The sequence below is a fragment of the Macaca thibetana genome, chromosome 16 (genome assembly GCF_024542745.1).
Source record: "Macaca thibetana thibetana isolate TM-01 chromosome 16, ASM2454274v1, whole genome shotgun sequence".
Lineage (NCBI taxonomy): Eukaryota > Metazoa > Chordata > Mammalia > Primates > Cercopithecidae > Macaca > Macaca thibetana.
Window position 1 is genome coordinate 63133688 of NC_065593.1, and position 25304 is coordinate 63158991.

At 52.8% G+C, this 25304-nt stretch overlaps 2 protein-coding genes across 3 annotated transcripts in view; one reads left to right on the forward strand and one right to left on the reverse strand.

Annotated features, from left to right (window-relative positions):
* Positions 1 to 25304, forward strand: part of CYGB (cytoglobin) — a 326406-nt gene that overhangs the window by 295350 nt on the left and 5752 nt on the right. Inside the window, exon 2 of the mRNA XM_050764496.1 lies at positions 20390 to 20642. Coding sequence (XP_050620453.1) covers positions 20500 to 20642 — 143 coding nt within the window. The 5' untranslated portion in view covers positions 20390 to 20499. The remainder of the gene's footprint in view (positions 1 to 20389; positions 20643 to 25304) is intronic.
* Positions 4503 to 19090, reverse strand: PRCD (photoreceptor disc component). Of its 2 annotated transcripts, XM_050764515.1 has the most exons (5): positions 17838 to 19090; positions 17480 to 17548; positions 15417 to 15497; positions 14927 to 15019; positions 4503 to 4971 (listed from the first exon to the last, which is right to left on the reverse strand). In XM_050764515.1, exons 1-3 carry the CDS (start codon positions 17909 to 17911, stop codon positions 15476 to 15478), a joined length of 165 nt encoding a protein of 54 aa, XP_050620472.1. In that variant the 5' UTR covers positions 17912 to 19090; the 3' UTR covers positions 4503 to 4971; positions 14927 to 15019; positions 15417 to 15475. The 2 variants fall into 2 exon arrangements, with proteins under 2 accessions (XP_050620472.1, XP_050620471.1); XM_050764514.1 differs by lacking the exon at positions 15417 to 15497.

Genomic DNA, 25304 nt, shown 5'->3' on the forward strand with positions numbered 1-25304 from the left:
AGACCGCGCCTGCGCACAAGTCTTCTCGGCAAGCTCTCTCCGGAACTCTCGCGATGTTGAGAAAGGGCTGATGGGAAATGTAGTTCAAAACTGCAGTCACTGGGGACTGGCCGCGTCCTCAGCGCGACCCTGGAGCTGGGGGTAAGGTGGTGGCCGCCACCAGGGGCAGTGGAGGGTCGGAGTGGGAAACCAGGCCTATAAAGAACCACGGCTGTCAGAAAACGAAGCTGGAGGTTCACTTCTGCCAGAAAGTCATTGAGCATCAGCACCGGTTGTCCCTGGTCGAGACTGGGGAAGCACAGAAAGTTCGAGGGGCCAGGGACGGATGAGGAAACCGGGGCTTGGCCGAATATCTTTTTTAATTGCTCTGCGGATTATATTTGGGGGAGGATAGGGGCATTTGGAGTGGTTCGCTGGGTTAGTGAAGAGGAGAGATTCCAAGGGAATCGTTCAACCTCCCGCTCAGGTGTTTTTAAGATTGGGGCGAGGCCGGTGAGACCGAGGCGCGGGCGGCAGGGGGCGCTCGAGAGCGACGGGGTTCCGCCTCCGCGGCTGCCCGAGGGTCCGGGCCGAGTGTGCTTTTCATTCCGAGAAGAGAAAAAAAGGCAAGTGTCACGAGTTGAATTACGAAAAGAACGGAGAATGATGTAACACCCACTGCTCTTCTGGGTGTTATTTTTGAGGCAACCACTTTGGCTTCATTTTTTTTTTTTGGTTTCTGGGTTTTCTTGGTTTGTTTTTGAGACGGGGTTTCACCCTGGCACGCAGGCTGGAGTGCAGTGGTGCAATCATAACTTATTGCAGCCTCGACGTCCCGGGCTCAAGTGATCCTCCTGCCTCAGCCTCCCAAGTGGCCAGGGTGACAGGCGAGCACCACCACGCCCAGCTGATTATTTTTATTTTGCAGAGATGAGGTCTCACTGTGTTGCCCGGGTTGGTCTCAAACTCCTGGCCTCAAGCAACCCTCCTGTTTTGGCCTCCCAAAGTGCTGGGATTACAAAGGTGAGCCACTGCGCCCGGTCTGGCTTCATTTTTGAAATAAAAATAAGGCAAAAATGACAACAATCAGGGCCAGAATTTGCACCTATTTGAAAGCTAGTTTAAATTTGCAAGACCAAGAGCCTTTTCTCCATTCCAGTCTCCCCGTTCTCATCCACCCATTAACAGTGATCTCTGTGGCCTTCGGTGTGGATTATATTGTCCTGCAGATGGTAACATGTTGCAGATACTTATTTTCAAATTACCACATTTGTTTATGTTTACCTCCTTTCATTTGATTGTCAACTCTTCAAGGGCTTTTTATTTTAATTTTTTTATTATTATTATTTTTTGAGATGGAGTTTCGCTCTTGTTGCCCAGGCTGGAATGCAATGGCGCGATCTCGGCTCACCACAACCTCTGCCTCCCAAGTTCAAGTGATTCTCCTGCTTCAGCCTCCCGAGTAGCTGGGATTACAGGCATGCGCCACCACGCCCAGCTAATTTTGTATTTTTAGTAGAGACGGGGTTTCTCCATGTCAGGCTGGTCTCAAACTCCCGACCTCAGGTGATCCACCCGCCTCGGCCTCCCAAAGTGCTGGGATTACAGGTGTGAGCCACCACGCCCAGCCTCTTTTTTTTTTTCTTTTTAATTTCTTAACAGTGCAGGGTTTGGTGTTTACCTGCTATGCTAACAGTAAGTCTTCACAAATAATCATTAATTCATTCAGCAGTAATTCTGGCCTTTGGGTTTCTCTACCTTACCCTTGAAGACACATCATTTTGTGTAATACTGAAAGGAAGAATGTGTTCTGTCCCTGCAAACATAGTTCCTTTCCTTTGAGACTTGCAGTGGGAATTCTAAGTGTGAATTTTCCAAAAGCTGCTAGCGGGCTGGTGACCTGCTGTAGACAAAATAGTAATGAGAGCTAATACTTCATAGCACTTACCAGGTGCCACTCCTTACATTGATTTCTGTACATGTATGAACTCGTTTAATCCTCACAATGCAGTGAAGTACTACTGTCAGAGGCGCTGGAAACAGAGAACTCCATCTTGAATAGGAGCTGGGTGAAATGAAGCTGAGACTTACTGGGCTGTATTCCCGGACAGTTAAGGCATTCTAAGTCACAGGATGAGATAGGAGGTTGGCACGAGATACAGGTCATAAAGACCTTGCTGATAAAACAGGTTGCAGTAAAGAAGTCCGCCAAACCAAAACCACAATGGCAGTAAGAGTGACCTCTGGTCGTCCTCACTGCTACACTCCCACTAGCGCCATGACAGTTTACAAATGCCATGGCAACCTTATGAAGTTACCCTATATGGTCTAAAAATGGGAGGCATGGCCGGGCGCGGTGGCTCAAGCCTGTAATCCCAGCACTTTGGGAGGCCGAGACGGGCGGATCACGAGGTCAGGAGATCGAGACCATCCTGGCTAACACGGTGAAACCCCGTCTCTACTAAAAATACAAAAAACTAGCCGGGCGAGGTGGCGGGCGCCTGTAGTCCCAGCTACTCCAGAGGCTGAGGCAGGAGAATGGCGTAAACCCGGGAGGCGGAGCTTGCAGTGAGCTGAGATCCGGCCACTGCACTCCAGCCCGGGCTACAGAGCAAGACTCCGTCTCAAAAAAAAAAAAAAATAAAAATAAAAATAAAAAAATAAAAATGGGAGGCATAAATAATCCACCCCTTGTTTAGGATATAATCAAGAAATAACCATAAAAAATGGGAAACCAGTAGCCCTCAGGGCTGCTCTGTGGAGTAGCCTTTTTGTTTGTTTGTTTGAGACAGAGTCTTGCTCTGTCACCCAGGCTGCAGTGGTGCTGTAACCTCCGCCTCCCGGGTTCAAGCCATTCTCCTGCTTCAGCCTCCCAAGTAGCTGGATTACAGGTGCACGCCACCACGCCTGGCTAATTTTTGTATTTTTAGTAGTGATAGGGTTTCACCATGTTGGCCAGGCTGGTGTTGAATTCCTGACCTCAAGTGATCTGCCTGCCTCAGCCTCCCAAAGTGCTAGGATTACAGGCCTGAGCCACCATGCCCGGCCAAGTAGCCATTCTTTTATTCCTTTACTTTTCTAATAAACTTGCTTTCACTTTATAGACTCACCCCAAATTCTTTCTTGCTCAAGATCCAAGAACCCTCTTTTGGGACCTGGATCAGGACTCCTCTCTGGTAACACTATCACTGTTCCCATTTTACGGATAAGGAAACAGTAGCACTGGGAAATTTGGTAACTTGCCCAAATTCACATAACCAGTAATGGCAGGGTCAGACTTTGCTCCCAGCCTGTAGAATCCATGCTTTTTCCACTAATGAATAAGGTGACCTTATGTATAAGGACTTTTGTTTTGGGGGAGGAAGGGAGAAGGAAGATTTTCATGTGTTTGTAGGGGTAGTTGGGGACAAAATCAGAAATGAGGTTGAAAGGAGGAACAGTGGGCACCTGCTCTGCCATTTGAGCCACTTCATGGCAGGAAGAGTGAGGATGGGAGGCTGCAGAGCTGATGTGTGGAAGATGGAGGCTCCGGGCTCTAGCAGGGCTATATTGGGCCTGGATGCCACCCAGTGTATAGTGAGGGCCATTCTTTATAGCTCCTCACTCCTCGCTCCGCCGCAGGCCACCAAGTCGCCTTCACACCTGACTGGACACTGCTTCCCCAACGGCAGCTTCATGGCAGATAGGGATGCCAGGGCAGCTGGGCAGTGGCCAAGAGGCTGGAGTGAAATACAATGAGAGGCCTTGTGCCTCAGCACATGTAAAGTACACTGTGTAGCCAACCCAGAAATAACTGGGGAGACTTCAGAGAATGTATCAGAATTCCTGAATGAGCCGGCAAGGGCTCAGAGCTGTTGAGACTGAAATGTGGATGTTACTGTGATCTCATTTGCACTCGTTGCTGGTGAGAGCTAGGACATTTGAGTTTTACCTACCGTGGAATTATTATGCAGCCATTATACCAGGCTAGTGCAGACCTCTATTTATTGACATGGAAAGAGTCACAGTCTAGTGACCCTTTACAAACAGGAAGGCAGAAGTCCCCAGCGCTTTTCAGGGACCCAGGCTCTGAGTACAAAGGGAGAATTCAGTCAACTGGCCTATTGTGTTGGGGTGGTCACTGACGGGGTTTAAGACATGGTATCTGAAACCCACAGTAATAGAAAACAGTCTTTGGGCTGGTCGCAGTGGCTCACGCCTATAATCCCAACACTTTGGTTGGCCAAGGCAGGAGGATCGCTTGAGCCCAGGAGTTCAAGACCAGCCTGAGCAACATAGGGAGACCTCCATCTCTATAAATAAAAAATTAAAAATGAAAAACAGCCAGGTGTGGTGGCACATGCCTGTGGCCCGAGCTGGATGGGAAGCTGAGGTGGGAGGATTGCTGGGGCCCGTGAGATTGAGGCTGTGCAGTGAGCCATGATTGCATCACTGCCCTCCAGCCTGGGTGACAGAGCAAGATCTTGTCTCAAAAAATAAATACATAAAAATAAAGAAAACAGTCTTTAGAATATTGAGGTTAATTTCTCTACCCAGAAAGCAATCTTTAATTGTATTAATAAGAACACAAAAGAAGGTAGGTAGTATCCCAAGCAGCTGACTGCTTACATTTGGAACGGTGGCAGCAGCGGCATCACAGGAAGCACATCTGTATGTCAGGCACTGTTAGCGGCCAGTCTCTTCCTCCATCTGATGAACCTAGGCTCTGTTCAGCTGCTGGGCAAGTGTCTGCGTCAGCAGGGGCAAGCCCCTCCCTAGCCCCCAGGGGCAAATCTTCATTCATCTGTACCAGACATGGTCAGTCTATTCCCTTCGCTGGAAATTGTTTTGGGAAAGGGTCTCCGATGCAATTCTGGCCAAGTTTGGGAAAGTTTTCCTGCTTTTAAAAACAACAGCCTTTTTTCTGGCTTTGGGACACTGTGAAGAAGTGATGCTGGGCCTGCTGGAGCCATCTTGCATCTGCAAGGCTTCCATTAAGTAGGAGCTGAAGGACTGCGATGGCAGAGTAGAGAGAAGAAAGAACATGAGTCCTCAGTGATGCTGCTGACCTGCAGAAGCCGCCAGTCCCGACACCCCTGAACTTCAGACCTCTTGTTTTGATTCAGAGACACATTTGTACATTTCATATATATATATATACACACACACACACACACACATATACATATATATACACACATATACATATATGGGTTTTTTTTCTTTTTTTGAGACAGAGCTTTGCTCTTGTCACCCAGGCTGGAATGCAGTGGCATGATCTCGGCTCACTGCAACCTCCCTCCACGTCCTGGGTTCTTGTGATTCTCCTACCTCAGCCTCCCAAGTAGCTGGAATTACAGGCATGCACCACCACGCCCAGCTAATTTTCGTATTTTTAACAGAGACAGCATTTCGCCATCCTGGCCAGGCTAGTCTTGAACTCCTGACCTCAGGTAACTCGCCCACCTCAGCCTCCCGAAGTGCTGGGATCACAAACATGAGCCACCACAGCCGGTTGCATTTTCACGTTCTTAAATGCAGATGTGTCTTGCAAGCAATGGCATCTCAGTTTGAGTGAATTACAAAATGTGAGATTTTAGGCCGGGCACAGTAGCTCACGCCTGTAATCCCAGCACTTTGGGAGGCCGAGGCAGGCGGATCACGAGGTCAGGAGATCGAGACCATCCTAGCTAACACGGTGAAACCCCGTTTCTACTAAAAATGCAAAAAAAATTGGCCGGGTGTGGTGGGGGGTGCCTGTAGTCCCAGCTACTCTGGAGGCTGAGGCAGGAGAATGGCTTGAACTCGGGAGGCGGAGCTTGCAATGAGCGGAGATCGCACCACTGCACTCTAGCCTGGGTGACAGAGCGAGACTCCATCTCAAAAAAAAAAAAAAAAAAAAAAGTGAGATTTAAAAAAGAAATCTTATTAAGTCATTTTAAGTTGGGTGTTCTATTTCAGTCAAATCATCCTAAATGATATCTTTTAAAAATAATTCTTCCCAGAAGAATGGATCATGGCAGAATACAGAAAATGAGCTGATGTGTGCAAGCGTCCTTTCTGAAGTAACAACAGCTATGTGTATATGAAATGTTTACTCTGTGGTAGGTACTCTGGAAGCACCTTTTATTCACTGTCTCATCTGATTCTCATGACAGCCCTGTCATTATCACCGCCCCCCCCCTTCCCATTTCGCAGCTGAGGAAGTCAAGGTGCAGAAAGGTTAAAGGAATTCATAAGTGAAGCACTGAGATCTGAACTCAAACAATCCAGCTAAAAACTCATGGTCTCAGCCACCATGCTGTGTTGCCTTAAAAAATTACACTATGACAGTGGAACGTTTTTGCTTAACTCCAGAGACTTTAATTCACCCACCTAGAAAACCTGTCATGAAAACATAGAGGATTTTTTTCCTGAGAGTTCTTAGGACCATGAAACAGTGTTGCAAATCCTGTTCAGAAATCTGGGACCATGCAGATGACCAGGCAGATGGAAGAAAAGTAAAAATATAAAAATAAAAAACAAAACCTGGGATCAATGCTTTCAAGTTTCACCTAGCTTTAACTTTCTGGAGGAGGAGAAATACGACACAGACCCTATGCATTGAGAATAGATGGCGTTGGAGTTGTGGATTGTCTGTGCTTGCCAAACAGCATCCAGGAAGAAAAGCAATGCATTTGACTTCCCTGCTTGGCAGAGCCACTGCCTCTAGAGTATTACTCAAAAACTGATTTTTTTAAAATAAAAATAAATGAATTTGTAGATGATATAATGTTCCATGGATCTCTTCTGTTATTTCCTGGGCATGTCTCTCCATGCCCAGAAACCTTGCCTTCTCACAGCTGTTGCATAACCTTTGCTTGTGGTGGTGTTTGTTCCTGTTGCCTTGAAAGTCCCTTCGCTGCATTCTCTTCTCTGCTCAGCAAATTCCAGCTTCTACTTAAATACCTCCTCTGCGAAGTTTTGACTGAGATGCTGCAACAATTCCCGAGCTGTTTCCTCGTGGCACCTTCCTGGTGGCAGGTGGATTAGCACATTGTCTGCAACCCAGGACGACCTGGAGGAAAGTCCCAGCTCTACTGATTCTAACTGAGTAACCTTGGCAAAAGTCACCTTACTTCTCTCTGAGTCTTATTTTCTCATCTGTAAAATGAGGAGGAGGTCCTCATCATCCAAACATCACGGGACTTCGTTAGGTCAGTGCTTCGGAGCACTTAGCACAGCGCCTGGCACAAGGTAAGCACTTGATAAATGGGAGTTCGTGTTATTTCAGCATACTTTGAATACTCATCCCACTGTTTTATGATGATTTGTTTGCATGTCTGGCTTTTCTGCTAGATGATGAGTAAAACAAGCATCAATCTTCATTCTTGTTTTGTTTCTAACTCTAAATCATCTTTATTCTGGTGTAACTTACATACAATACAGTATAACCATTCACAATGTATGGTTCATTAGTCCAATAAGTGTATAGACCCATGTAACCACAATCCCAGTTAAGATTTAGAACATTTTTGTCACCTCAAAAGCACCTTCTTAGGTGGGGTGCAGCACTTCGGGAGGCCGAGGCTGGTGGATCACCTGAGGTCAGGAGTCCGAGACCAGCCTGGCCAACGTGGTGAAACCCCGTCTCTACTAAAAATACAAAAAATTAGCCAGGCATGGTGGTGGGCACCTGTAATCCCAGCTACTTAGGAGGCTGAGGCAGGAGAATTGCTTGAACCCAGGAGGTGAGGTTGCAGTGAGCCAAGATTGCACCATTGCACTCCAGCTTAGGTGACAAGAGCAAAACTCCGTCTCAAAAACAACAACAACAACAACAAAAACCTTCTAGGCCGGGCACAGCGGTTCATGCCTGTAATCCTAGCACTTTGGGAGGCCGAGGCAGGCGGATCACTTGAGGTCAGGAGTTCAAGACCAGCCTGGCCAATATGATGAAACCCTGTCTCAACTAAAAATACAAAAATTAGCTGGGCGTGATGGTGCATGCCAATAATCCCTGCTACTGAGGAGGTGAAGGTTGTAGTGAGTTGAGATTGCACCACTGCACTCCAGCCTGGTCGACAAAGTAAGACTCCGTCTTACTTTGCAGTCAACAAAACAAAACTTCTTACCCTTGCAGTCAACCCCCACGATATCTAACCCCAGCCCCAGTCAACCACTGATGCCTTCTGTCACTAACAGTCGGGTTCTGCCTGTCCTAGAATTCCATGCACATGTCATCATCACACAGTAGCTGCTCTTTTGTGTCTGGCTTCTCTCAGTTTACCCATGTCGTTGGCATCAGCAGTTCATTTCCTTTTCATTGCTAAGGATTATTCTATCTTAATATATCTCAGTGTGTTTATTCCCATGTTGAGGAATATTTGCATTGTTTCCAGTTTGTAGCTATTACTAATAAAGCTGCCATGAACATCTTTGCAGTCTTTTTTGTGGATGTAAGTTTTCATTCCTCTGGGATAACTTTATAAGAAACCGCCATGCTGGTTTCCCAAGTGGTTGTAACACTTCACCAGTCCCCAGCCGTGTATGACAGGGTCACATCTTGGACAGTACTTACTATGGTCAGCCTTCAGCTTTAACCATTCTGGTGGGCAGGTAGTGGTATATCATTGGGCTTTTGATTTGCATGTGAAACATCTTTCTTTCCCAAAGTGCTGGTATTACAGGCGTGAGCCACCGCCCCCAGCCGCATGTTGAACATCTTTCTATGTATTTTAGCTGTATGTATATTTTTTGTTGTAGTGTCTATTAAAACCTTTGCCCGTTTTTTATTGGGCTGTCTTATTATTGAATTGTAAAAGTGCTTTATGTATTGCGGATACTAGTCCTTTCTCAGATTTTTGTTTGGCAAATATTTATTCCCGGTGTTTCCAAGAGCAGAGGTTTAATTTTGATAAAGTCCAGTGTATTAATTTTCTTTTCTGGTTAGTGCTTTTTGTATCCTGTTGAAAGGACCTTTCTTTCTCCATTGGATTACCTTTGCTGCATCTGTTTTTGGATTCCATTGATCTGTGTGTATATCCTTACGAATCTCACACTGTCTTGACCTCTGATTCTGTCTCCTCCTCACCGTAGCAAAGCCACTGTGGTCCACTTGGGTTTCCCCTCCCCAGGGCACAGTCAGGGAACTGTCTCCAGGCAGAAGCTGAGGCAGTCATGGGGTCACTGTCCTGTGTGCTGCCTGTTGTCAAGTGTCTGTTTCTTATATCTTGCCCAGTTTTCTGGTTGTTTGTGGCAGGTCTTAATCCGTTTCTGGATCCACAGTCCCTGGCACACAGCACCTCCAGACACAGTTCATTATAGTCGCTTTCGATTGGGAAAATCAGTGGGGCTCCCAGAGAGCTTCTGGTCCATCCCCTTCATTTTACTAAACAGCTGTTTTCCTGAGGAGATCATTAGTCCTTTATATCTTCACTCCAGCACACCTGGGCTTGACAAATATTTATCAAATGAGGAAACCGAGGTCTGGAGAACAAAAGGTCACAGGGATAGGCAGGGTTGGGCTGGCAGAACTAGGCCACCTAGGCTGGGGCCTTCCTATAGGACCAGCTGGCAGGGCAGGGTCTGTCTCTCCTTGAGTGTCACTCCTGACACCTGACACAGGGTTTGCACATTGCAGGTTCCCAGGACACACTTGTTAAATAAATGACCAAATTAACACATTTATTTCTTTTAATGCTGAGTTCAAATGGCTTCTGCCTCTGCATATGATATTGTGTGTATGTTTGTGTATGTGTATGTTTCTGTGTGTGTCTGTGTGCATATGTATGTGTGTTTATGTGTATCTGTGTATATGTGTGTGTGTGTATCTGTATGTTATGTGTCTATATGTGTATATGTCTGTATGTGTGTGTCTGTGCATATGGGTGTATGTCTGTATGTGTATGTGTGAATGTGTGTGTGTATGCATGTGTATCTGTGATTGTGTGTGTCTGTGTCTGTGTGTGTGTATGTGTGTATGTGTATGTGTGTGAATGTATATGTGTATGTCTGTGTATGTGTGAATGTGTGTGTGTGAATGTGTGTGTATGTGTGTGTGAATGTGTATGTGTACGCATATGTCTATGTGTGAATATGTGTGTTATGTGTGTCTGTGTATGTCTGTGTATGTGTATGTATGTAAATGTATATGTGTCTGTGTATGTGTGAATGTGTGTGTATGAATGTGTGTGTATGTGTGTGTGAATGTGTATGTGTATGTATATGTCTATGTGTGAATGTGTGTTATGTGTGTCTGTGTATGTCTGTATGTGTATGTGTGTGGATATATATATGTGTATGTCTGTGTATGTGTGTGTGAATGTGTGTGTGTGTGTGTGTATGTGTGTATGTATGTGTATGTTTGTATATGTGTATGTCTGTGCACGCATGTGTGTGTGAATGTGTTTCTGTGTATCAATGTGTTTGTATGTGTGAATGTATGTGTCTCTGTGTGTGAATGTGTGTGTATGTGTGAATGTGTGTGTGTGTGTTCACATAGGGATAGGATTGGCCTCTCCTACCCAGGCTCACAGGCTGAGTCTGTTAGTAAATTTTTAAAAATTTTCTCAGCCCCCTACTACAGTCGTAATCCCCACTAGGGGGCACATGTGTCCCACAGAGAGGGTCTGTGCTCCTTAGGCACAAGGACTGGCTGCCAGCTGTCAGCGGATCCCCCTCAAACCACCTCCTCGGTCTCCATGCCCTGCACCCTCCCCCTGCAAAAACAAATCAAAACAGCCTTCCTCACCAGGCTCCCGTCTCCAGCTGGGCTGCTAGCTACCGTCCTGTCCTCTCCCCAGGGCCTGCCCCTGGCTGAAGGAGGCAACAGAGTGGCAGTGGCAGTGGCAGTGACTATGGGTGATGACCTCGCTGTCTGTCATCCCTGCCAGGGGCCACCACGTCCTCCCTGTGGAAGACTGGGGGATCCTAAAGGGGCAGCTGTCCTCTCCCCCTCACCTGGCAGGCAAGAACCAGCCTCTCAGGGCCCAGAGTCTGGTCTGCCCTTGAATGTGAGTTTCTGAAGACAGAACAGTGGTGATGACCCTGGCCAACACCAGCCCACCTGCAAAGGCAGGGCAGGCAGGCCCACAGCTCCATTCCTTGTGCCTTGTAGACAGGTCACAACCAGAATTTCCTCACGGCCCCCACCTCGAGACTCGGCCCCCTCTATCCCAAGCTTTGGCATCAAATTTCCCAGGCTCAGGTCCTGGCTTCGCTGCCAGCTATGAGTGACCTTAAGCAAGTTCGGTGAACCTCACTTTCCTTATTGGATAAACGATAACCATTCCTGCCGCATAAATGAAACAGTGCGTAAAATACAGCAGCTGGCACAGTGCCTAGCACATAGTAAGCGCCCAATGCATGTTAGTGGTTATTAATCATACGGTTAGTATCTTCATTATATTAACATAAGCTTCCGTGCGAACCACTTTGATGTTCTTCTGAGGTTCACAAAGAAGCATTATCTTCTTCTAGCTCTAGGTCTTGGGCTTCTTCCCAACAGCAGAGGGGCTACGGGAGCCTGAGGAACCAGCAGGGTTCGCTCTCTCGCCATCATGCCTGTCTCAAAGCGGGCACCGTGCCCTACCCATCTAGTCTCGGCCCAGCACCTCTGCTGTTTGCCCTTGCCCAGGACTGTCTGTGCACCCACACACACACACACAACCAGACACACACAACCACACACACACACACAACCGCACACTTGGAGTGAGTGGGTACTCCCCAGGGTGACAGTGGACAGCCACAGCTGTGGTGGCTACTTCCCTCACCCCCACCATACCCCCGCCACCTCATTAGTTCCCTGGTCATGCTCCAGTCTCCAGGAGAGACTGGCAGCCACCCTGAGCCTCAGTCGCAGGAGCAGCACCTCCCTGCTCCTGGCTGCTGCCCTCAGCCGCCCTGCAGCTCCAAGCAGCCTTTCCCTGTCACTCAGTCTCCCCCAGCAGAGAGATTAGCATTCACACGGAGGAAGGCACCACAGCAGGGCAGCGCCTCCCATCTTGTCAAGGAGCTAAGGTTCATTCCGGAAGCAGAGCCAGCTGGGAGTGGCGGTGTCCAGGTCAAGGCCCCACTGGAGGTTGGGACACGGTTCTGGGCACAGAGAGGTAGAGGTGGTCTTCTCCAGTACAGACTTAGAGGGGGCTTCCCCACCCCAGCAATGCCACCCTCTGCCATCCTCTAGTCTGTTGCAGAACTACTGGTCACCCAGCTCTGTGTATGTGGAGAGACAGCAGGAAGGACCACAGAGTGAGGATGTGAGGAACTCTAGCCATCCTGAATCTACCACTGTTCAGTAACTTACAGTTCAAACTGGATTGTGCCAGCTCACATATATGGGACACTTACCCAACGTGCTAAACATCTTCCATGCATTATCTAATCAACCCTTACAACAACTCTAAGACACAGATACCAGTAGGATCTGCATCCTACAGCTAAAGAAACTGAGGCACAGAGGTGTTCAGAAACCCAGGCCACAGAGGTAGGATGTCCTGGTGGAACAAGGTTCACACCCAGGAGCTCTGACTCTGGACACCTTGCTCTCGGACTCTGTTATTTCACAGTAGCCAGCACCCCGGACCAGAAGGGACCCCACCCTTTGCCTCAGCTCTCCCTCTGTAGTTGCCCTTTATTTGCCCTCTCCCAAGCCGCTGAGCACGCCTGCTCCCATTCCCAAGCAACGGCTCTTTGCAAGGAAAGGGAGGAAAAAGGACTCAGCCAAAGGACTCAGCCTCCGTGGGGACAGTGTCGTAGTCAGGATTTAAGCAATTCCCCCATTTGGAGGTCCACCCTTGCCCTGAGCTTCACACTAACCCCTGTGATGGGAGCCAGTGGGCCGAGGAAGGGGCACCCAGGTCCCAGGAGCCTTCTGTGGGGAGCTCTAGGCTGAGAGAGGCAACTTCCTGCAGCAGAAGCTGCAAATGTACAGATTGCGCAGAGCCCAGGGGTGGGAGAGGCCCCGGGAATAAGAGGCGAGCGTGGGCTGGGTGTGCGGGGAAGGTGTAAACACAATCTGCTCCCACCAAAGCCAGCCTGCTCCCTGGGGGAGACAGCCCCCCCACCCAGCCCACATGGCACCCCAGCTGCCCAGGCAACCTCCAAGCCCAGGTAACTACAGCCCCTCTGGCCGCCAGCAGCCCCTTCCTCCCTCTTTCCCGCCCTTCATCTGGATGGGATCCCTGGAGCAGCCACCGCCTCCGGTGCAGGTTCTTGGAACAGGGCTGTGGAGGGGCGCTGCCCTGGGGAGGTGCATCTGGGCCATAAGCCAGCTCCATGACCTTGGCCTGACAATTCCTCACACCAGTGGAAGGAGATGGGCAACTTGGAAATGGCAGCAAGGATGAGGTGACAGGAACATGGCAAATAGATTAGAGAATAAATGCAGATAGGATCGGGGAACACAGATGGGGTCCCAGGAACAGTGCCCTCTGGCTCTCAGCCTGACAGGCCTGTCACCGGGAAGGCCGATGCCTCCAAAGAGAGGGACAGGCTGACAGGAGCTGAGACAGACGGTCACAGGCTCACGGCCTGGGTCAGGCTGGCGCTGTGGCTTTGCCTCTGCAGGCTCCTTCCCTAGTGTGACTTTCCCCCTGCCTCCTGCCTGCCCTACTTTGAGAGGCTCCCACAGAACTGCCTTCGCACACATCCCAGCCAGGCTCCCCGAGGTACCAGCAGCCCCTCCCCAGCGGGGTACACCTCCTCCCCCACCCTGAGCACCTCCCCAGCGGTTCCCTCTCCTCTGTGGCATCCCTCACCCTTTCCCTTCCCTCCCTCCAGAGGCGGAGCGGCGGCTGAGGTGCTGCTGTCTAGAGAACTCCATCTCCTACTGCCTGGAAGTCAAGGGCAAGGGCCAGCCAGGCAGAGACAACACCACTGGGCTGGGAGGGGGCTGGCTGGGGAGGAGAGACGTGTGTGCACAGAGGCACGGGGGGCTTTTGAAGACTAATAGCTGTGAGATGTCTGGAGCAGCTGCCTGCAGGGTCTGCGCCTGGATCTGGGAGCAGAAGCGGAAATCTGCTTTTATCTCTGCTCAGGATCGCGCAGGATTGGAAAAAGAGAAATGGCAGAGCAGCTGGGGGCAAAGAAGGCAGCCGCCGGGACTGAGCATCAGCAAATTGACAAAAACAAGTGTCAGGGTTTTTCCTTCCCACACGCTACTGCCCGTTTGGAACACATGCGCTCGCGCACATACAGAAAACACATTCGGAGGACAAGCTGTCAGTTGCTCCCATCCAGCTGCAGGCAGACATGTCACAGATCCAACTGGCATTTCTTATTGATAATTTCAGCAGAGCAGCCAGTGACAGGATGAGCTCTGGGAACTGGGGAAAGGCAAATGACACAGAAGCAAGTGCGGCTGTGGCAAACTGACACCAGCACCTCAGACCACAAGCGGAGGCTTAACAGAATAGCTCCTGGGCTGACAGGCAGTCAGCCAGGCCAGCAAACCACCCCCAACCCGTGCAAACTGTGTTGGGTTCCAGGGGAGGCCGCCTGCCATGGTGGGTAGGAGCGTGGGCCCTGCAGCTCCAGTGTGAGCCTGGGAGCCTCCACTTCCTAGCTAGGTGACGTTGGGCAAATTATTTAACCTCTCTCTGTGTTTTCCCATTTAGAAATTGTGGATAATAACATTACCAGGCTCTGTGGGTGACTGAGGATTAAATTACAGAATGAATGGAAGCCCTTGCTTAGTAAACGTGAGCTATCAGCTGTCCCTTGCTCCTGGGGTCTCCTCACTCCTTATTTATTCCTACCTCTTGCCTGGGCTGCTGGCTGCCCCGGAATCAGCCTGGTGGACCCAGCAAGTCCCTCACTCTAGGTTTTCTCAGGCTTAGCAGTCCCTCAAAGAAGCCTCAGGAGCTCAGAGGGAAGGAAGCCCGTAACAGAACAGTGAGCACGTCTGCTCTTTCTGCCAGGCCCAGCCAGGTCCTGCTCAGGAGCCCATACCCAGGGCCTGGGGGAAGGGGAGACTGGCATCTACCTTCTCTAGTGCTGCTTCCCCCCATTCTCCCTCTTGCTGCTGCTCCGGCTCCCACAGCATCCTCCTGGGCTAGGGGACGAACCAGGACCTGGGCTGAAACAGAAAACCGAACAGATCAGCACTTCTCCCACACCTGGGGATGAGACTTGCATTTCAGAGTGGATGTCCCAGAACACCGCCTCTCCCTTGGACGCCCTCTGACACTGCCCTCATGCCCCAGCACGACCACCTTGCCATCCCCAAGCCTAGAAAGTATGGTCAAACCACACCTGGTTCTCTTCAAACTAACCCTTGCCCCATTGCCTGGAACACAACAGGCTCAAGGTAGCAGCCAAAGGCACGAGTCCATCTGCCTACTTTGAACCTCCGTCAGTGACCAAAAGAGCTGAACACTGCCTGCTATCCTCCCACATGGCCGGGCCTTGCCTATTTCTTCCTGCCTGTCCCCAGCCTTGCCCTCTGCCCTCCCCAGCTCCCAGCCCTGCCCTACCTGCCTGGGCCAGCTGATCCCAGTCTCTGGGCCTGAGCCCCACCTGCAGAGGTGAGGGCTTACTTCAGAGGTTCTTTCTCCCTAAACAGAGGAAAGCACTGGGTCAGGATTGAAGGGCACGACCTTCCCATGTTTCTGACTCTCCTATTCCTCCTCCTCCCATCCCTATCAATTCACCCCAATATTCAGGGGCAGGACCACCTAAGGAATCAGTTGGCATTTAGGACAGTGTGACTGGAGAGTAGAAATGTCACCCCCACCGCCAGCCCTCCACGGCAGCCACCATCAGCAGGTGGTTCCTCGATGTCAGACCAATTTTTCCAGTTAACTGGGTCCCAGGGAGTTAATAGGCAACTGCTTCCTTCTGGCTAAGTCACGCCAGGCCTGGCCTGGCCAGATGGTCCTCAGATTTGGCCTTTTCTCTCCTGCCAGGAGGTCCAGGTCCATTTCATGTAGAAGAGACCCTGCCTGGAAGTCAGGGGCCTGAACGTCCCGCATTAACCACAAATGAGATAGATGATCGGGAGCAAGCCACCTAAATCTCCCTGTCCCTCCGTTTCCACAACCATTAACCAAAGATTAAAACCACATGTCCTGCCAATCCTCTGGGGTCACTGAGCCTTCCAAGTGAGTTAATATATAAGAAACCTCTGGAGAAAACTAAAGCACAGGTCCCGAGCATGAAACAAGACAGCTGCTAGCATTTATGGAGCAATCACTCTGCACCCTCACCAAAACCTGGCAACCACTCTGTTATTAATCCTAGTTTACATATAAATAAACCGATTGTTTTTGTAAATGTCCCCCATAGTCTTTCCATTAGTAAGAGGGAAGCCAGGATTTAAATTATCCCTGCCCAACTCCAGACCTGGGCTCAATAGCGTGGACCACTTAGCATTTGAGGGCCTCCTATCAGGGGAGGCCCAGGGGTGGTCATTTTAGCTGATTTAACTAATGATATCAATCAGGCTCTATTATGATGATCCCAGCTGGCCTATCGAGTTGAGGTGTCACAAAAATGCCGCCGTTTCCTGTACAGGCCCAGGGCTTCCCATTGGGCCTTCTGATCATCAGAATCTCAGGACTCAGAATCCCAGGACTCAGATGACAGGAGACAGAAAGACTGAAGTTCTCTCGATTGCCAGTTTCCGCATATCAAAGGGACACATTGCTGGCAGGTCCCCACTCAGACATGGATGGTCACAGTACCCGCCACCTGAGTCCTCCCTGTGTGGAGACACCCTCCTACCAGTGGGCCCTGACCCAAAGATGTCATCGGATCTTTTTTACTCTTTGTTTCACTGGGAGCAAAAAAGTCACTCTTCAGACAGGTCTCCCATGCTAGGTGAGTCCATAGGCACAGAAGGAACCGTTCATGCACTGGAACGTCATAAAGATTTGCTGATTTTTTCCAGTGTTTCGTTGGGATAGGCACCCCTATCATCAAACGACACTGGGCACCCAGGGAAGGAAAAGTCTGGAAGTTCCCCCAACTTCACCCCCTAAAGACCACATGGCTCCAGCCTAGGGAAGAGTTAACTTTCTGGCCACTGGAGACAGCGTCCTGCCCGCAGGGGCTACCCAGCCAATGGCACTCAATGCTGATGATGTCATGCTCCTCCCGCGCCTTCTATTGGGGACTGGACAGCGAATCCTGCTGGAGGCTCAGGCAGCGGAGCCGAGGCGGGGCGGGGGCAGAGGAGGAGGAGGGGGAAGGGCAAGGAAAGGCGAGCAAAGCCACTCAGAGCTACTCCTGCCTCATCCCTCCCTCCACTTCCCTGTGCCTTCCGACAGAAGGTGCCCCGGGGGACCGCCCCTTACTGGAGATAGAAAAACAGCGGCTTTGGTCCAGAGGAGCGGGCTGAGGGCTCCCATTCCCAATCGCAGAAAACAGACATCCAGCCTGCCCACCAGGTGGACAGGGAGCAGGGTGCCTAGGGCAAGGGCCAGGATAGGGTGCACGCACAGGCGGGCAGACAGGCACACACGTGCACCCCCAGGCGTGCACAGCCGCAGCTTCCTTGGCAGCACCCTCCCTCCCCCAGCCCAGACTCCTGCCTTACCTGCCTGAGGACTGAGGGTCTGCGTCCACGCTGCTGCCCCTAGCTGCCCCATCCACGTCGCTGGGCTCTCTGTGGGAGCAAGAGTAGGCAGGAAGAGCTGTGGCTGTGCCCAGTCCCTCCCTGTCCCTCCACAGGTCCCGGCCGTATTGGGCTATGGGACTGGAGGCTGCAACTAGAGCCTTTGAAGCTGTAAGTTCCCCTGCTCTGAGACTGAGCTCTCAAGGGTTCCTCAAAATGCCCTCCCAGCCCCCCTGAAGGTCCAGGCAGCCTCTGCCCACCTTCAGCTTGGTGGCAGCCCAGCCCCATAGTTCCCCCCAACCACCACCAACCGCCAGCCATAGCCCGGTCAGTTTCTCACGGTTGGACTCGGTTGGCAAATCGGCGGCGCCAGAGCATGGCTAGGGTGCTGAGCAGGAAAAGGGTGGTGCACATGGCGCAGCTGCCCCATCCCCTCCCAGACCAAGTCTGCAGAAGGCCACAGGCGAGGGGCCAAAATGGCCCCAGCCAGCTCTCAGGAGCCACTGCCGTCTGTCCTGCGGTTCCTGCTGGGGATGGATTAGGAGGCTCAAGCTGATTAGTGGGTCAGCGGCCGCGACCTTGTGAGGACTGATTAAGCTCGCTGGGCCCAGGTTCTCCCCTCCAGCGGTAGGGTCAAGGCGTGGAGTGTGGCATTGAGCACGTATTCGGAGTGTCGATCTGATGAGACTGGGCCTTGCTTGCAAGGAGCTGCCAGTCTAGACAAATGTGCTGTGAAGTACAATGACTGCAGTAGAGTGACCCAGGAGTTATTCAAGGTGCCTACAGGGCACTTTCAGAGTTGCAGGCATCAGGGCAAGGGCCAAAAGAGGAGCAAGGGCATCTGAATTTGCAGTGCGCAAGGCAGAGGAGCCCTCAGACAGAAGATGCTGCCGAAGCTACTGACATGAAAGCATGGAGCATCTGCCAGTAACTGCAAGGTGAGTGGAGGTGAAGCAATGATGTCACCGTGGAAGCATCAGGAGAGGAGGAAGAAAGGGGAGGGATATTCGAGAATGAAGCCAGAGAGATAGGGGAGACTCAACAGTGAAGGGCTGGCAGTTTTACCCTCTGGACAATCCTCTCCAAACTTTGCTGATTACACACCCTCTTCAGTAAAAGGCAGGATTCAAGTGTGCATTCACAAAATAGATAGGGGCAGCCACTTACAAATTATAGGCTAGACTACTATACAGATTCATTCCTACACCATACGACTACATTACATTTGCAAAGGATGAGATATAAAATTTCTCCTATTTTCTTTCCACATCCCAAGGGGACCTGTTGGGCAGCCACTTGGTCACACCAACTTTGGGAAACTGTTGGGTGTGTATGTGGAGCATGGAGCCAGCCATGGCCATGCTGAGACATGGGTCTGGGAGTGATGTAAGAATCTGAACCCACCCACTCCCCTCCACCCCCTCCAAGACCCCCCAGGAGGCATTAGATTTTCCTTCCCTCAGCAAGGGGGAAGCAGTGTCAGAGGCACTGCCCCAAGGTCCCCCAGGCACCTGAACCCTGAGCTCCCAGGAAGGGCCCAGGCTGCAACTGAGGCTGGCCAGGGTGAGTTCTCCTTGCCTCCCCCGGACCTTAAAGTCAGATTTTAAGAATAAATACACGAACCATAGCGAAAGCGCAGAGCCAACCCTTAGCAATGCTCGGGCAATGGGACATCAAGTCTTGAGCGAGGACAAGGGTCACCGGGAGCCTGAGTGACATCTCTTCCTGACACTGCCAGGTCCTGTCTGGCCTCAGGCTGTCCCCAGGACTGAGCAGCCGCTGCAGGGCAGCCACCATGGGATTCTCCCCCACCTCTGGCCCAATCTCACACTGCCCTGGACAGGGCCCACCAAGAGGAAGGATTTGCTTCCCCTAGGCCCAGAATGGGGCCTTTGGTGCTGGCTGAGGTGTCCCCAGCGGCCTGCGGCTTCCTCAAGACTTTTCGACCGCCAGGTCCTTCTGCCCTATCCGGTGCCTCTCCGGACTTCCTCCGCCACCAGCTGGGCCAGAATTCAGGGCAGCGCCTGGTTCTTGCCTGTCCGTGTCATTCATAAGCCACGGGGGACTTCTGGCCGCCGCCGCCGCGTGCGTGCACCAAGGGCATGGCGGTGCTGGGGGGTAGGAAAGGGGGAGCAGGCCTCTGGCGCCCGAGGTCGGAGGTGCGCTCAAGTTCCGACAGCCGGGGCGGTAGGAGGGTGGGGGGAACGACCCGTGCTAACCCCTCAGAGCCTGGGCGTCCAGAGCTGTGGGAGTGGCGCCGCGGCCCCCAGCTGCTGGCTCGGGGGCTGGGGGAGAGGCCCTGGCGAGGGGAGCCCAGCTCGGTCCGCGGCGGCCGCCGGAGGGGCTCGCGTTCGCCCACACGGGCGGGCTGGCGGTCGGCCTTGCCGCGAAAGCTCGGGAGTGTTGGACTTTAAGTCAGTTCCCCGCCGCAGGAAGGGTCTGCACGCGCACACATGCGACGCCGCAAGCATTGGGACCCGGGACCCAGCGCTCCCAGCTCGCGCCCGCCCCGGCGCACTCCTGTGCGGCCCGCGCCGCCCAGCGCCGCGTGACCGCCCATTCCTCCGGGGACCCCCAGCGCCCCGGCCACACCTACCCGAGCCCCGCCCCGCGGTGCAACTCCGCCGTGGCCTGCGGGTGGGCGGGCGGCAGTCGCATCGCCCCCACCCCGAGCAGCCTTCACCTTGCCGGCATTGGCTCACCCACACGGGGCTGGGGGTTTGGAGCGGATTTGTTTTTTTAAACATTTTCCAGCAGACCACATCCCCGCCCCCCCGCTGGCGGTCCCCCGCCCCCCGCACATATACCCTGCACACACGCACGCACACACACACACACCCGGCGCGCACAGACACACGCTCCCTCCCTCCGCGCTCTACCCCTCGCCCGCCCGCCGCGCACGCAGCCGGCCCCGGCTCCCGGCGCCCCGCGCCCCGCGCCCAGCGCCCCGCGCCCCGCCACCGCTGCCGCCGAGCAAAGCCGGGCTGGGCTTGGAGCTCCTCATGGAGAAAGTGCCAGGCGAGATGGAGATCGAGCGCAGGGAGCGGAGCGAGGAGCTGTCCGAGGCGGAGAGGAAGGCGGTGCAGGCTACGTGGGCCCGGCTCTATGCCAACTGCGAGGACGTGGGGGTGGCCATCCTGGTGAGGTAGGTGTCGCCCGGGGCCCGGCCGGGCCCTGGGCAGGGAGGGCGGTAGCGGCTCCGGGCAGAGGCGGGCTGGGCCCGGGTCCGAGCTCCAGCGCCACCTCCCCAGCCGCGAATGGGGCCGGTCCGAGGTCGGCGGGGCAGGCAGCGTGGGGCGCCGTGGGGTGAGCCTTCCCTGGCTCCGGCGCGGTGCTCACCAGGAACTAGGAACCAGATGCAGGAGAGCACCTCGGTCCTCCTCCTCTCCCCGGCCTCAGAACTCCTTGCTGGGCCAGCGACCCCAGACACACAGCCAAGCTGTCAGACACACACATTTTTCTGGCCTTTCAAAGGGAGTAGCAGGGGCTCCCCATTTTAGAGATGGGAAAACCGAGGCTCAACTCAGAAGGGGGACAAAGAGGAGCAGACCCCTGTCTCCAGCTCCGCCGCTTGCCGGATTCAAAGCCTCTTGGAAGAACAGAGAGCAAAGAGCAGAGGTTGAGAAGGAGGAGAGCACGGGGGTCCAGTGTTCCCAGCTGCCCTCTTCCTGATGGACGGCATGGGCCAGCAGGAGCTCCCAGGGCAGGCACAGGTGAGTGGAGAAGCAAACAGTCCCCTAGGATACAATCCCTGCTGAGTTAGGAGGGTGAGGGGAAGAAGAGAGAAGCTTGAGGAGACAGGGCCTAACTCTAAAACCCCCCACCTAGGGAGGAAATGCAGTGGTTTGGGCTTAGGGGTCATTCAGGCACCACATGCCTCTGAGAAACCCACAAACAGAGAGCACCCCGTTCTTCACACACCTGCTCATAGAGCACACACACCATCCTCATATAGGTGATGTGTCCAAGCCTCGAAAGCTAGTCACTGACTCTAGCTACAAATCCATGCTCTCTTCCCACACGTGCTGGTCCCTGGGGGTGCAGGCAGAGGAGCCCCAGACCATGCTCACCCTCAAGCCCCTGTTCTTGGCAGAGGAAAGTGGTCAAATCTAGGACAGAGTAGGGCAGCCTTGTCATGTGCAGACGGGGTGAAGCCTCGCTCTGGAAGGGCAGCTTTAGTGCATGCCTGACTCCCAGGCCAGCTCCGTCTCCAGCTTCTTCTCCCTGTGGCCTCTCCCAAGCCTGGGACCTATCCAGTTCCACCATGATATGCCCTGATTCCAACTCAGAAGCAGATTTTGGTGGAAAAAGAGCAGGAAGCCTTTCTAAGGGTTCTAAGGAGTTACAGGAGCGCTCCTGAGGATAGGGCAGCTATCTCAGCAGCCCCCAGGCCCAGCAACACAGCTGGGAGTGGCAGGAAGCTAAGAGGGACATTGGGATACTAGGGCCTCAGACGCTCGGAACCACCGATCCCCACACGTGCTGGCACCCATACAAGCACACAGTGGGTAGCAGAGCCACAGACGCGCCAGACTGCATCCTCGGAGGGCGCCGTCAGCCGCGTGTCAGCACCTGCAGCCCACCGGCCTCGCATGCATCTGGCACACTCATGTGTCACCATGAAGAAGTGAGGCAGGGTCTTCAGGACCTTGGAGGTTTTCTGTCCCAACCCCTGCCATGTACCTGTGCGGATACGTGGAGGAAGGGCTCACCATCCGCATCTCGGGGCACCACTGACCCTCCCCAGGAAGGGGACCAGGGAAGGGCACATGCCAAGGGGGAAATGAAACACTGAGACCAGGGCCATATCTGGGCAGTCCGAGTTTCCAGCAAGGATTTCTTTCTCTCTCTACATCCCTCTTCCAGTTCCCCACTCCTGTCTCGCAGAGGGGCCTGGGCCTGGGCTGGGGGAGGTCATTACCAATGCGCTCAGTGCCCAGAGTAACCCCTCACTACTCTGACTCCACTTCTGTGTGGACCAGAGCCCAGCCCCAGGACAGCCTGGCCCAGCTTTGTCTCAGCCACTCCCTGCCAGCCCAAGCGCCACAGGGCTTTGCTTTCCTTTTTCTCTCCTCCTGTCTCTGTCCAGGGCCTGGGGAGTGGGGGAAGGGGAGGAAAGGGGCATAAGGGCTCCTGAAGGTCCCTCCTCAGATCCTAGGCCCGTCAGTCTTGACACAGCGCCCTGTCTTCCCACACACAACGTACACATCCTCAAGGTCAAGGCCCCAGCTGCAGCCCTCTGGCCAGCACTCTCACCTCTGCCCTCCCCACTGCGCCAGGCCAGTGCCGTCAGCCCTTATGAGCCTGCAGGGCAGGAGGGAGGCAGCTGCACGTCCACATCCCCAACCTGGAGAAGTTGCCACGTTGGTGGGGGTGGAGGAGGCGTTGCTTTTGGAGCCTGAGGCAGACCCCACACTTCCATTCCCTGCCAAGGAGGAGACCAAGAGGGAACACCCACCCCCCCTCCTGGTTGTAACTCTGACACCTTCCTCCTCACACTCAGACAGGCCTATTTCAGGCTCTCTTGGAAGCCCAGATGTCTCTGGGAGCTGAGAAACTCCCCAGGGCTGGCTGTGGAGACTCCTCCCTGGCAGCACAGGCTGAGATCGGGAGGGTCTCAGGTGGAAACACCACGGAGCCAGGAGGAAGGAGCCAGGCACATGGGCCCCAGGGGCGACAGAACCGTGGAGGGTCTGGGTGGGGGCTCCCTGAGACTGTCATTCCTCAGGGCCACAACCCGGTGGTGGGTGTTGAGGCAGGAGACACCTGGTTCCCAGGCCACGATCCCCTGGCACAGCTGTCTCTCCAGGCAGTGTGGGGAAACTGTCAAAGTAGGGCCTGCCTGGGCCCTTTCCTGGCACTGCCATCTACTTCGGTGGGCAATCTTGGACATCAATTCCTAATTCATAGGATGGGGATTAAAACAGTGCCTATCTCAGGAGAGAATTGCAAGGATTCGTGAGATCATACAGTAAGTGCTCAATAAATGTTCCCTGTTCTTTCCTCATCAGTAAAATAGAAGTAATACCTGCTTAGCTGTGGCAATTAAATACAGTAACAGGCTGGGCACGGTGGCTCACACCTGTAATCCCAGCACTTTGGGAGGCTGAGGTAGGCAGATCACCGGAGGTCAGGAGTTCAACACCAGCCTGGCCAGCATGGTGAAACCCTGTCTCTACTAAAAAGACAAAAATTAGCCAGGTGTGGTGGCGGGTACCTGTAATCCCAGCTAACTTGGGAGTCTGAGGCAGGAGAATCCCTTGAACCCGGTAGGCAGAGGTTGCAGTGGGCCAAGATTGCGCCACTGCACTCCAGCCTGGACAACAGAGTAAGATTCTGTCTCAAAAAGAAAAAAGAAAAGAAAAAGTACAAAAACATTGTAACACATCAGGCAAATATATATATATATCATTGTTAATATTTTGTGTCAGGGTCTTGCTCTGTTACCCAAGCTGGAGTGCAGTGGTGCCATCAAGGTTCACTGCAGCCTCCAATCCTGGGCTCATGATGCGATCGGATCTTCCTGCTGCAGCCTCCCAAGTAGCTAGGAGTACAGACGGTCACCACCACACCCAGCCAATTTCTTTCTTTTTTTCTGGAGACAGGATCTCACTATGTTGCCCAGGCTGGTCTTGAACTCCTGGCCTCAAGTGATTTTCCTGCCTTGGCCTCCCAGAGTTCTGGGATTACAGGCATAAGCCACCACACCTGGCCTTTTATTATTATTATTATCATTATTTCTTTTGATTCAGGGTCTCACTCTGTCACCCAGGCTGGAGTGCAATGGCACGATCTTGGCTCCCTGCAGCCTTGCCCTCCTGGGTTCAAGTGATCCTCTCACTTTAGACTCCTGAGTAGCTGGAATCAAAGGTGTGCACCACCATATGTGGCTAATTTTTTGTATTTTGTAGAGACAGGGTTTGCCACATTGCCCAGGCTGGTCTCAAACGCCTGAGCTCGAGCAGTCCACCCGCCTTGGCGTCGTAAAGTGCTAGAATTACAGGCGTGAGCCACCGTGCCCGGCCATATCATTATTTTTTATTGCAATTGTAAAACCTCCAAAGTTTGAGATGCTCGTTTAAGTCCAAATTGGGTTTTTCACATTTGTCCCTCATTACAGTGCTTCTCCAGAAAATTCAATGTATTTTCAAACCCATCGCCTCACGTGTCCTCACCCGTGTATCCATGAAGCAGTAAGCGCAGCCCTCCTCTCGCCCTTCTGCAGACAGGGAGCTTGTGAAGCAGTTTGCCCAAGATCACAGTTGGCCTCTGGGAGGGGCCCTCCTGAGTCTCCACGCAGACTGTGCCCTGGTCACTGTGCAAACTTCCCCCGCCAATAGCAGCTCCACCACCAGCAGGGACGACCCGGCCAGATGCCCTCTCCACATCTGTTCTAGCCCTCACATCTGAGACTCGACTCCTGGCCAAAGGGCTGCTTCCGCAAATTATCAGCTCTCTCTGATCACAAAGGGGACACATGAAGGGGCAGAACAACCTGGAAGAACAGGTCCAGGACACTCCATACATTTTCTGGGGATTCACTTAAGTTATGTAAGTTCTGATTGAGTCCATGCCCATGTCTCACATGATGTCCAGCCTCGACAGGGAGAGGAGGTACAAAAGTCATTGTCGGCCGGGTGTGGTGGCTCACACCTGTAATCCCAGCACTCTGGGAGGCTGAGGCAGGCGGATCACCTGAGGTCAGGAATTTGAGACCAGCCTGCAACATGGTGAAACCCCATCTCTACTAAAAATACAAAAAATTAGCTAGCCGGGCGTGGTGATGGATGCCTCTAGTTCCAACTAC

Excerpts from the sequence above, each read along its gene's own strand:
- PRCD (XM_050764514.1), bottom strand. The coding sequence starts at position 17,911 with ATGTGCACCACCCTTTTCCTGCTCAGCACCCTAGCCATGCTCTGGCGC. Across the intron at positions 17,549-17,837 it reads TTTGCCAACCGAGTCCAACC|AGAGCCCAGCGACGTGGATG; the intron begins GTGAGAAACTGA and ends TTGCTCCCACAG. Across the intron at positions 15,020-17,479 it reads GACCCTCAGTCCTCAGGCAG|CCCAGGTCCTGGTTCGTCCC; the intron begins GTAAGGCAGGAG and ends TTTCTGTTTCAG.